At 41.5% G+C, this 12,225-nt stretch overlaps 1 protein-coding gene across 1 annotated transcript; it reads right to left on the reverse strand.

The window, feature by feature from the left end:
- Positions 1 to 4,151: 4,151 nt before the first annotated feature.
- Positions 4,152 to 11,527, reverse strand: LOC121289813 (2-aminoethanethiol dioxygenase-like). The gene has a single exon (XM_041209671.1). The coding sequence runs from the start codon at positions 11,210 to 11,212 to the stop codon at positions 10,421 to 10,423; it is 792 nt and encodes a 263-aa protein (XP_041065605.1). The 5' UTR covers positions 11,213 to 11,527; the 3' UTR covers positions 4,152 to 10,420.
- Positions 11,528 to 12,225: the final 698 nt, after the last annotated feature.

Consider the following 12,225-nt stretch of genomic DNA (forward strand, 5'->3'; position numbering starts at 1 on the left):
CCCTGTTATCTCACAGTCTTGCTAATCCCATTGTATCAATCATAAATAAGATCATTACTGATCACTTCCTTGTATCACCCACATCCCCCTTTCCTGCTTTGCCCCAACCCTACCTCCTTCTTTATCCATCCATGGAAAAGATTACATCCCAAGTCTCCTTCCCCTATCACCCCTGTGCTCACTGACTGTCATTGGCTGCCAGTCAAGCAATGCCTCTATTTTAAAATGCTGTCATTGTCTTCAACTCCTTTTAAACCCTAGCCTTCCCCCTCCCCATCTCTGTAATCTCCTCCAGCCCTACAACCCTCTGAAATAGCTGCACTAGTAATTCTGGCCTGATGGTAACTGCTCCACCATTGGTGGCAATGCCTTCATTGCCTCTACCCTAAGCTCTGGAATTCCCTCCTCTACACCTATCCACCTCTCTACCTTGCTTTCTTCCATTCAGATGTTCCATAAAACCTATCTCTATGATAAAGTTTTTGGTCTTCTCAGCTAATATCTCCTTATGTGATTCTGTGTCTTATTTTGTTGTAGAATACCCTGAGGATGTTTTATTAAAGGCATTATATAGATAAATGTTTTTATATATTTTACAGAATTTGTTAGATTTACTGGGCTTTTGCACTGGGCTCTTGAGAAACATTTAAACAATAAACATTTAAGTGTTTCAGGAGCTAGTTGTTATTTGCCTACAGAAATGTGTTGCATTAATGACCACATTGGAGGGGCGTTCTGTGCTCATTGACCCATTCAGTTTAAAATCATGGGCAGAGAACCAGGAAATCCCAGCTAGAAAACTCACTCATTCATATTCTGTTTTCGCACTCCAGTTGCACTTCAGGAATATGCACCACCAACTGGTAACTTTCCTTCCATTTAATTCATCTATAGACACACACACACAGAAATCTCCTAAAAATGTTGGAAAACTCAACAGTTCTGGCAGTATCTGTGGAGAGAAAAACAGAGTAAATGTTTCATGTCAATTGCCTTTCATTAGAATGCTTTCTTTTTACTGTTTTATAAGGGCAAATACATTATGCCATGTAAAGTTATAAAAATGAATAAGGGCATGTGATCTATTAACACAAGGAGATGCAGATACTGGGGACTCTTGCAATGGAAGCTGGGGTCAATTGCAGGCCAGCTAATAGTTCAGAACACTATTTTATGTGCAATGGATGGGTATTTGGCAATTTAATATCGTTTTACATTTGTAGGAAACAGAAAATGAAGAGATAGAAAGTGTAAATCACTAACTTTGTAAGAGTTATTGTTTACAAAGTTTAAACTTTCCTACATTTACACCTAGTTTGGAGTTAGTGTTTTATAGTTTATTTCAAGACACTTATTCCTAGTTTGTTGCTGTTGAGAAAGTGGAAGTCAGGGATGGCAAGACCAGAGAGGAAAGAACCACCCAATGAGATGTGGTAAAACAAATTTGCCTATGTTAGAATAGGTTTGACTCTGCTTAACTGTGAAATGTCTTTTGAAACCACTGTGTCAACCAATAAATTGGAAATGGATGGTAGGGCTCACAGTAAACTGCCTATTTTACAGTAAGTTTTTGCACAGCAGTTAATTTAAACAGAGCACTACAGCAAACAGTTTAGCCACTCAGCAAACAGAGTCTATCTAAAAATAATCTTTATGAACTAAAGCAAACAGAACTCATGATCCAAACTATTGAGAAGTCTCCTCCAAAGCAGATTTCTTCAGCAAAATGCAGAAAGGAAGATAGAAACATAATACAAATTGTGTGAATAAAATCAACCCATTACTTACAGCAGTGGACTCCATGTCTTCACAGCACATTGAATCCAAAAACTTCTGTACTTCTGGGTTGCCATTGTTGAACAGAACCTGATTATTTAAGTGGCAGAAAGCCAAACTAGTCACATCCAACACATTAGCACCAGCTACATGTGGCTAATTGGGATATAAGGCTAATTGCACTTTGTTAATAAATAAAAGCAAATATTGGAAGCTGTTGGGCATGTGATCTCAATGCACAATGTGGGGAAACTTGAAACTTTGACCTAGAAATAAATGCTTGAATAAATTTTCTATGTGACACTTTGATAATTCCGTTATCAATCACACCTGGAACTCACTGCTACAAATGACTGGCGTTGATTTTATCCATATAATATGCATTTTGTAAGATGTTAAGGTGAAATGCAGATTGTGTTTTTTTTGATCAATTGCTTTAGTTCCTTGATCATTAAGTGGTGATATTTATAATTAATTAAATATATAAAAAGTACATTTACTCATAATGTGTGTATTTGCTCATGGCATTATCTACCAAAATTGGTGCACATGGTTAAAAGTATTGTCTCAGCCATACCTGTGCGTACATTGATTTCTATTGGACAACATTGCTCTAGTGTTCATTTACAGTCAATGGACCACCGGATTGCCTAGCTAAATGACAAAATTTGCCAATGATAGGAGTCTTTAGTCAGTACTTCCATAAACATTTAGCTATTTTGATTTGAGGGAAATGTAGAATTAACTATAAAGGGACTTCTGAAAATTGGCTGCCCTGTTGCCTGCATCACAACAGTGATGACAATTCAAAAGTATTTCATGGTCTTGAAAGCACTTTGGGGCATGCTGAAGTCATGAAGAACATTATATAGGTGCAAATTCTTTCTTCATTATTCTGGAAGCCCAGTTTGCCTTCTCAAGCGGACATAAAAGATCCCTTGACACTATGTGAAGAACAGGGAAGTTCTGGTGCAAAAGCAAGATACTGCTGGAAATCTGAAATAAAAACAGAAAATGCTGGAAACATTCAGCAAGACAGGCCCAGCATCTGTGGAAAGAGTAATAGTTAATGTTTCAGGTCCATGACTTTTCACCAGAAGTGCTATTAAAAGATCGACTGGAGAGATTGGCTCGGTTTCTCTCTCCACAGACGCTGCCTGGTCTGCTAAGTATTTCCAGCAAGTACCACTTTTACTTGAGATCTCCTGGTCAATATCTATCAACCAAAATCACTGAAATAGGTTATCTGGTCATTATTTTGTTGCTGTTTGTGGGAGCTTGCTGTGCACAAATTGACAGCCACATTTCCCCTATGATAACAGTGGTTACACTTCAAAAATACTTAATTGGCTGTGAAACACTTCTAGGAGGTCCTGAAGTTGTGAAGTGCTATTTAAATGAAAGTACTTTACATTTTTATCAGTAATTTTTCTTCCCCTTCTCACCCTCTCTATTCTCCACAGTTATTCCTGATTAAGATTAATTGGGTAAGTTTACTAATTCTGATGTGAACTGTGCATATTTCTAATGTGGTTTTTCTGTTACAAAAGCATATGGCAAGATTTATCTGAACTCCTTGCTGAAATCAACAGCCAAGATCTTCTCAAACAATTGTAGGTTTCAAATTGTGGAGATCAGTGCAAAACTCAAGGATTTTAACAGGCAGAAAACACTGATTCAATAAAGCCCACAGACCTATTCTATTACTTGGCAACAGCTGGCTCTCAAAATATCTAAATGAATTCAGAAGCAATCTTTCTTTTAAAAATACTTGTTCTTGATGGGGGTGGGGGGGGGGAGAGGAAACTAACTTTGAATCCCCCATGCTGATCATATCATGCAATTCTCTTGCACTTGAAACTCATTAACCAATGTTTAGCGACAGCTTATTATTCATTTCAAATCCAAGTGAACCAATCATTTGACTAGTACAGTCCAGAATTAAGTGCTCTGGGGAAAGGTAAATTAATTCCTTAGTTCATTAGCAATCATGGTTTTCACATATATCAAAACTTTTGCATAAATGAAGCATTTGAATCAATATACCTAGATCTAAACTATGTAAATAAGTTTACTAAAGTTTTATTATTTGCAGGTCACTTAGTCATCTTCACTTCCCCAAAAAAGCTCTTCACCATAAAGGAGGTTCTTTGTGTTGCAAGAAAGCATTAAGATGTTTTAGCTTTAGCTGTTTTGTTTAAGGACATGGTTGGCTTGATTGGCTCAACTCATTGCATTCTAGAGAAGGTCATTTATATATAAACGGGCAACTTGTAAACAATGATGCTGGAGGAGAGAATACTGCAGTCACTTCAACATGACTATATTTTAAATGGTACAACATTCAATGTTAATAAAAAACAGTAAAATTGTGCTGTGATTTGTATTCTTATTTATTTAACATAAACCTTGGATATACACAGTGCAATTGTTATACATTTAACAATATTGATATCCTGAATAGATTTTACTGCACACGGTTACAGAATTTCACAGATTCTGAACTACGGTAAATTGAGACTACTTTCATGGACACCGAGGCCAAGATATTGGCCCAGAATACTGATTGGTATGATTCCTTGAGTTAACAATCAGGTAATGTTTGAAATATGCTACATCAAGACTCCAATTTACCACTTGGTTAAATGAAAACCAAATAAACCATTCTAAGCAAAAGGCTGTGCAGCTGAAACAACCTCAAATTTATTTTTCATTCCATTACTAGCCAATTGATTTTAGTTGACATTTCCCAATAGGAAACATACATGCGTTAAAATAGAGTAAAAATTGTTCAGAATTTTTTTTAGAAACATTTTTAATCAAAGTTAACTTTTCAATAAAACCTACATCTATGAAAAGATCAGAACCAGTTATACCCATATTATTCATTTAAACTATAACAATGGTTTGTGCCAGGCACAGTATATTTTCACCTGTTGGAGCTGTTCAATTTATATTTATAAGTTTATATTTTTTGCAAAACGACTCATTTCTTTAGTGTTCTTTACTTACAAAGAAACGTTTACTGGGATGGTGGAAGGGGTAGAAGCTGAACAAAAGATAGGGTCAGCAGCAGGACAAAATCATGATCTAAGATGTCTTAAAGATGCTTCTGAAGACCAGGAAGGAGATTGTAAGGCAGAAAAGCAGGTGGGCTTCAGAAGACAGTTTTGTCCAGTATACCCCCTTACAAAACCCTTTCCTCCAACAGACACGGTGTCATATAAGCTCCCAAGGTGAAACATTTGAAAACCATAAAATCTCTGTCTGACAGTCAAGAGGAACTGAGGGGAAGATGAGCTTTCACTTATACAGTAGTTACATAGCAGAACACCCCAAAATACTTAAAACAGAGCATGGACTAACACAAGGTGACTGAAGGACAATAACAGGTTGACACTTCATTCAGCTCATTTGTGGGACATTGCTGTCCACTTTATAATCACTGGACTTCAAAATAATCGTCTTTAAACCACATGAAAGTTGTGATGCTACTTAAATGTATTCAAAAGAAAATAAAGGCTTTCCTTTATATAGCATCTTTCATAGCTTCAGGACATCCCAAAATGCTTGAAAGCCAATGAAGTACTTTTGAAGTGCAGTTACTGTTGTAATATGGGAAAGATAGGGGAGCTGTAAGGGACATGGACGAGTTTAGGGAGCTAATTTCAGAATGCAAAGCTGTGATGGTTAGATTTTGCCACAGATGGTGCTGGGAAGGAAGAGGTCATGCTGCAAGTTAAAGTCAGAGAATCAGATGATACAAACAGGAACATTGGGCTGCTTCAGTTGCAGAGGCAATGTGGGGTTGAAGCATGAAGAGTTTTATACACAAGGCCAAAGACTTTGAAATGAGTACACTGGGAGACCATGAACGTGTGAAGGCTGCCAAGAACTGGAGCAGCAAGAATGACTTTGTACAAGACTGAATACAGAAGATTTAGATTTGTCACAATGTGCTGGGACTTGCTCAAGACTTTTATTTTTAAGTAGAAACGACTGCACCATCTGAGCCTGGAGATATGGCTGAGTGATTTAGAAGCATCAAGGAATGAGGCTGGGACAAAGGCAGCAAAGTTGGAGGTGTAAATTGTTGCTTTTACTGCTGAAGAGTAGGATTAATCCAAACACCTAGGGTGTGTATTACTAGGTTCGGTTTAAGCAGAGGAAGAATGCAATAGGGCTTTCAATATTCCTGGCACAAGCTGGAATAGCTTCAGCCACTGTAACTACGATCTGATATTAATTCTCTGACAGAGATGTTAAGGGTTCAGCACACAAGAGCTGACCCCAAGTAATGGATAATATAGATGAGGAATAGGCAGGGGTCAAGCATGAAACGTTGATCTAAATAGTTGTTTGGTAGTACAGAACTTTAGTACTGCTGAAAAAAAAAAGGCTTGCTGTTGGAAGTTTTCCATCTTGCACTCATCAGGACAGATTCACAAGAATACCAAATCTAAAAGGAACAACAATTTATGCTGCATGAGAAGAGGGTGCTGCTTGGTTGGCCAAATGACTGATTGGTAGAGGCACTGCAATGAAGAATGCACCAGAGAACAAAGTACTGATTGCCTGTGCCACAAAACTCAAAAACATTAGTATCAAATATCAGAAGTGATTCTGCGATTGGACAGCACTTGCTGCACAGTCCCGATTGTGCTAAGAATTACACTGACAACAAATTTATCATTTGGGCTTGCAGTGTGGCTCTCTGATGCGTGCCAGAAGCTACATATATTCACACACACAGCTCTGTCCTTTGCAAACAGAAAGAGCACGTCCAAGCATTTGCCTTTTTCAACTAAACAAAAGTTTGGGACACAGCCATTCTGTGGTTCATTCTCCATGACAATGCCTTGACCAATTGGAATCAGCCTGCCTGGATTGAATTTAAACAAAAGCTTGGCAGCTAACTGTTCCTTAGTTCACTTGCCATGACAACACCTCTACCAGCGTCTACTGACAACCAATCAGCACTCTTGTCATGCAGTATAACTTGTTGCTCCCTTTACATTTGATATCCTCACGAATCTGTGCTGTATCTATATGTTACGTTTGAGTGCAAGACAAAAAGCTTCGACTGCACCTCTCTTTTTTCAGCAAAACCTTGATTATAGGAGCAACTGACCATGCACACAGGAGAAAACACTGCAGATCTAACAATTTAGGTGGGGCAAGTAGGAATTAGGACATCAGATGCAACAGGCAAATTTGAGTGACTGCCATTGATCAGAATCAAAATCATCTGCTTAAAATACAAGCACTATAAACTGAAAGGCTCTATTTCCAATTCTGTTGCCACAAAATGAATGAACCATTTCGCACGTGTGGGGTACCTTTGTCAAGATAACTCAGTACTTTAGTTAATCAATCACTTCTCAACTGCACTTGCAGTTATATAGGCAAATTGACAGTCAACATCCATACAGAAAGGCCCCAAAAACAAGTTAAATGACCAATTAATTTGATGGTTGAGGGATGTGTGTTGTCCAGGATAGGAGAAACTTGCTCTTTTTCTTCAAATATTTACACCCACCTAGAGCAGACGGGGGTGGGGGTCTGTTTAATATCTCATTCTGAAATATGGTACCTCTGGCAGTGCAGCACTCCCTGGATAATATGCTTAAACCTATGATCTTCTCATTCAGGACTATAAAAACTACCACTGAGCCAAGTTGACACTCAAAGGCCAGGATGTGCAATGGGTTCTCAAGTATGTGCTGGGTGCAAAGCTTGCCATTAAAAGTCTTACATTAATTCAAGAAAATTGATAATGCCTCTTATTATAACTTAACCAAATTTATCTTAGAAACTTTGCATAATTTCAAGGTACCAAATGATATCTTTGTACCATACTAACTCTTAAGTGCTTGTCTTCTGATCACTACACAGGTATTAAAATAAGCTGTCTTTCAACTATGCAAAAATTATGATGCTTCAGTGCAGAGTGAAGTTTTTGTTGGCTAGGCCTCACCCAAGTGTTTACTGATAGCATAAAAGTTTACTGAAGCAGAAGTGTTTATTTCCTAAATCCTGAACTTACATTCATCACTTGAAAGTCTAATGAGGCAGCTGACCAGCCAATAATGTGAATCACTTGCTTTTTGCACAGTATGGTTTGCCTGGAAAATGGGTCTACATTGAGCTGGTCTGTACTTTCTTATACTGGCGGTTAACCCAACACTGCATTTGGTTTGTGTGCTCAGCTTGAGTGGTTTGGGTGAAAACCTCCGGTGTTTAGATGGCTTTGTGCCAACAGCGCTTTAGTTACTATCTGGCAACAGCCAATATTGTTACTGTGTTGCCAAGGTGGGAGAATTAATCTTTGCGAATTTGTAAGAAGTTATGAAATGGGTGACCGTATTGAATTTAGCACAATGCTTTTCATGTTTAAAGTTGCAGTATTAACATTTTGAAGAATACAGCATCAGTAAAATCAAAATACATTTTATTGCTCATAAGAATATTTTCTAATAAACTGAATAGCCTCTGCCATATACTTTTGAAATGGTACAAAGGATAATACATAAAACGTTAAATATGATTTTCATTCCACCAAAGCAAACAGCATAATTCAGTCAGCTAAGTGGATCAGAAATCATATTTTACACACCTCATTTTACTCACAACACTGAATGAAATTAAATGGCTAAACATTTTTTTCTACACCTGTATTTTCAAATGAAGCCACAAAGGTCAGTGCAGACTGGGTACCTAATACATTGCATTATGAAGATTATAGAACCACAGCACGCAAAACTACCTGCACATCTTGTACATAATGCTATGCTTACACCAAAACTGAACCATTCTGAAATGACAACTTTGCAGCTTATTTAAATAAGTCTCACTTCCATCTTCCTTCAATTTCACAGATTCTGCAAAAAATTATTTCCATTCCTCCAAGGATAGAGCATTATTTTAACTAAAAAATATTTCTAATAATGCAGAACTCAGTAAATCAAAAAGGGAACATTTTATTATGGGGAGAGGCACACAGAGAATCATACTCGAGCTGTAAAGCGGTACAATGCTGCAAATTCAAATCTGAACTGCTTCCGGCATGTATGGGTTGAAAAGGGAACATCTGACGTGGTGCAGGATTTTTAAGCTGGCCATTGGTGGGGTGGGCAAATGACATATTGGCCATTTTATTGGACACCATATTTGAAGCGGTGTGTTTGAGAATTAAGGCCAACATGAATCTGAAAACCTCAGCCCTTTGCTTCTTAGGGTGTTGCTGGTTATAAAGTTAGCCTTTGGTTATGTTTCCCTCTTATGGCTACATTTAGTTTTTACAATTTATGTAAGGGCAGTCACTCTAAGTAGACAGTGTTGTATCATGGATTTACAAGAAAATCCAGCTCCCAGCATTTTTTAAAAAAAAGTTACATGTAAAGAAATCCTGACAACTAATTCTAAAGCAGAACTTCATAGTGCAGTCACAGTCATCATACTGAATGTGCCAAATGCTTATCGCCAAACCTATTGAGACGTCGCTTTTGAAAATCAAGCCACTATATGAGTGTCAATAATGAGGGAGAAGTTTTTACAGAGCCAAACAAAAGCAGCTCCTATAGGCGCTCCATACGATAAACACTTGCAATTTCAGTAGATTTATGGACCTTGTCAGTGAGAATTTCTTCCTTACCACTGCTCCCCAACAATTTATATTTCCAGATGCTGTCTGAATAACTGAGATTGTGTTGATTAGATTGTGTGCTAAGGTCAGCATTTTGGAATCCACAGTGCAAACAGACTCTCTGATAATGCATCTGACGTAGCATCACAGTAAATATACAAGACAAACTCAGGCTCCTACTGCTGGAAAACACTAAGGGCATTGAACTCCCAATGACTCCCTTTCGCAAAAGACTTGCGCCAAATATGTTTGCACATCTAACAAAGGCAAGGAAAACAATGGAGCGGTGCTTTGGTGGGAAGGGTTGGAGGAAGGGAAGATTCTGGAGCAATTAGTTAGAAGTGAAGTGACAAACGTATAAGACGTTTGCTAGCCTGTACCTTCTGGTGGCTGTCAAGTTCAGATTGGCGACTGCTTTGGAAAACACTTAAACAGAGTTCTGCATGAAAACACATTTGGTTACACACATATACAAGAAATAACTGACTTAACAGTATTTTGCTGCCAATAGTGTTTTGTTCTTACCAAGAAAACAAATAACCCATGTTCTCAAAAACTATGTACGTTCTTGAAAAACGAGAAAATTAATCACCACTTCTGAAGGGGGAGATAATGGTGGGAGTGGGGGCACATTTATACAGTTTGTATTCCATCCAAACACAAGGTCTGATAAGTGACAGATTGCACCGTCAATAAAACCATCGGGATGTTTACGAATTAAGTGCTAGACTCGCAACCCACAATCTTAAGAGAAAGCTGGGCCGATCCGTTATCAAGATAAAACGTGTTAACGAATAGACACTTCTGTCACTTTTAACCAGAATGGTCCAGGCACACAAAGTTTCCTTTTCTCTCCAGTAGAGTTTTTTTTGTCAGTTTTTGGACCAAGTTACTAAGACAGTACTGACTCTGCAACAATAAAGAGCACTAAGCATGCAAAGAAGTGTGGGGTCTGAGGAAGAGACGGTGAAGGGTTATGCACAGTAAATGAGTACATTACTATTCCATCTGGCCAGCTTCTCGATCAGGGTCCACCTTGGGACCAGGGTAAGGCTCTCCGCCGCACCAGAAGTCGGCAGGTTGCGGCACCTCCAGCAGCCACACGGCCTCCTGTTCCGGAGGGGGAGGCGGATTGGCTTTCCCCGGGCTCTCGGACACAGTCTGCAGCACCTTGAAGTAGTGACAGTCCCTGCCCACATCTGGGTCATAAGGAGGGGCCAGAATGTCCAGGAAAGCGGCGGGCCCGTCCAGCGCGTCGATCTGGTGCATGTTGCTGTGCAGCGGGGTGAGGAGGCAGGGCCTGCTCGCCTGGCCCAACATCTCGGTGGAGCCCCGCAAGGAGCGGCGCAGGGCGGCCTGCTGGCACTGCAGCAAGGGCGGGTTGAACTGGACACCGGGCGGGCCGACTCCAGCCGCAGGCTCGGCCTCCCCCTCCTCCTTGTCGAAGCATTTGATGGCCACATTGCCGTAGAGCACCTTGAGTAGGCCGTACATCCCCGGGTGGTCGTGGAGCGGGATACAGGCTCCTCTCTGCAGCAGGAAGACCCCCATGGAGAAGTACTCGGTCTCGCAGATGTGCATGTAGGTGACCGGGGGCCCGTGCCGGGGGCCTTGGCTCCTCCTGAGCCCCAGGTTCAGGTCCTCGGGTTGCACCTTCTCCAGCATCGAGCTGAGCCGGTTCAGGTTGTCGTGAAAGGGGCCGGCCTCCGCCAGGGGCAGCAGCTTGAAGGTGATGCGGGCCTGGCGGGCGATCTTTTGGATGAGGGAGGAGGCCATCTTGTCCCCCGGCATGGTCCGGGATGAGGGAGCACGTCCCCGCCCCTCAGCACACACACCGCGGACCCACTCACTGTCCGCTCCGCTCCCCGGCTACTGTCCGGCCCCCGGTTAACGTCTGGCCTTCGCTCTCCGGCCCCCGGTTAATGTCTGGCCTCCGCTCTCCGGCCCCCGGTTAACGTCCACTCTCCGGTCACTCTCCAGCTCCGTCTCCCTCGCGCCGCACGTCCACACAATCATGTGGTCACGAATGCCATGACGTCGACTGATTTGAGTGCCCCTTACGTCACAACACCCGCACATGGTCTCCTGGGAATTGTAGTTTTTTCTTGCTCTTTCCCGGTTCACCCCCCCCCCCCCCCGCCCCTGTCCTTCACCGGCCGGATAGTGGTGGCCAGAGAGAGAAAGAGAGGGAATCTCAGTACCTCGGCTTCTGGTTTCCAATTTTAACCGGTTTGAAACATCCCTTGTTCTCCCCCCTGCCCCGGGTTCGGAAAGGACCACGAAACCCAGGCAGGGGGCGGCTTATTCAGAACGATGGTGCTGAGTCAGTGGTCAGAGCCCGGACACTGACTGCAGGCCAGACATTGTGCAGCGCCCTGGACACTGACCGCAGGCCAGACAGTGTGCAGCGCTCTGGATGTTGCAGCGCTCTGGACGTTGGCCGCAGGCCGGACAGAGTGCAGCGCCCTGGACGTTGGCCGCAGGCCGGACAGTGTGCAGCGCCCTGGACGTTGCAGCGCCCTGGACACTGACCGCAGGCCGGACAGTGTGCAGCGCTTTGGACGCTGACTACAGGCCTGACAGCGTGCAGCGCCCTGGACGTTGCAGCGCCATGGACGTTGGCCGCAGGCCGGACAGAGCATGCAATTGCAATAAACTTTTGTATGTGCATCCAAACTCTGCACCAGCAAGTGCATCAGTTTTCAAGTATAATTTGTATCAAAATCAGATTAAAAACATGCATCTCTGCCTGTGTCAGAGCTGAGAAAAATACATGCTTTTTTAAACTATTGATGGGGCCAAGG

The sequence above is a fragment of the Carcharodon carcharias genome, chromosome 17, assembly GCF_017639515.1.
Source record: "Carcharodon carcharias isolate sCarCar2 chromosome 17, sCarCar2.pri, whole genome shotgun sequence".
NCBI classification, from domain to species: domain Eukaryota; kingdom Metazoa; phylum Chordata; class Chondrichthyes; order Lamniformes; family Lamnidae; genus Carcharodon; species Carcharodon carcharias.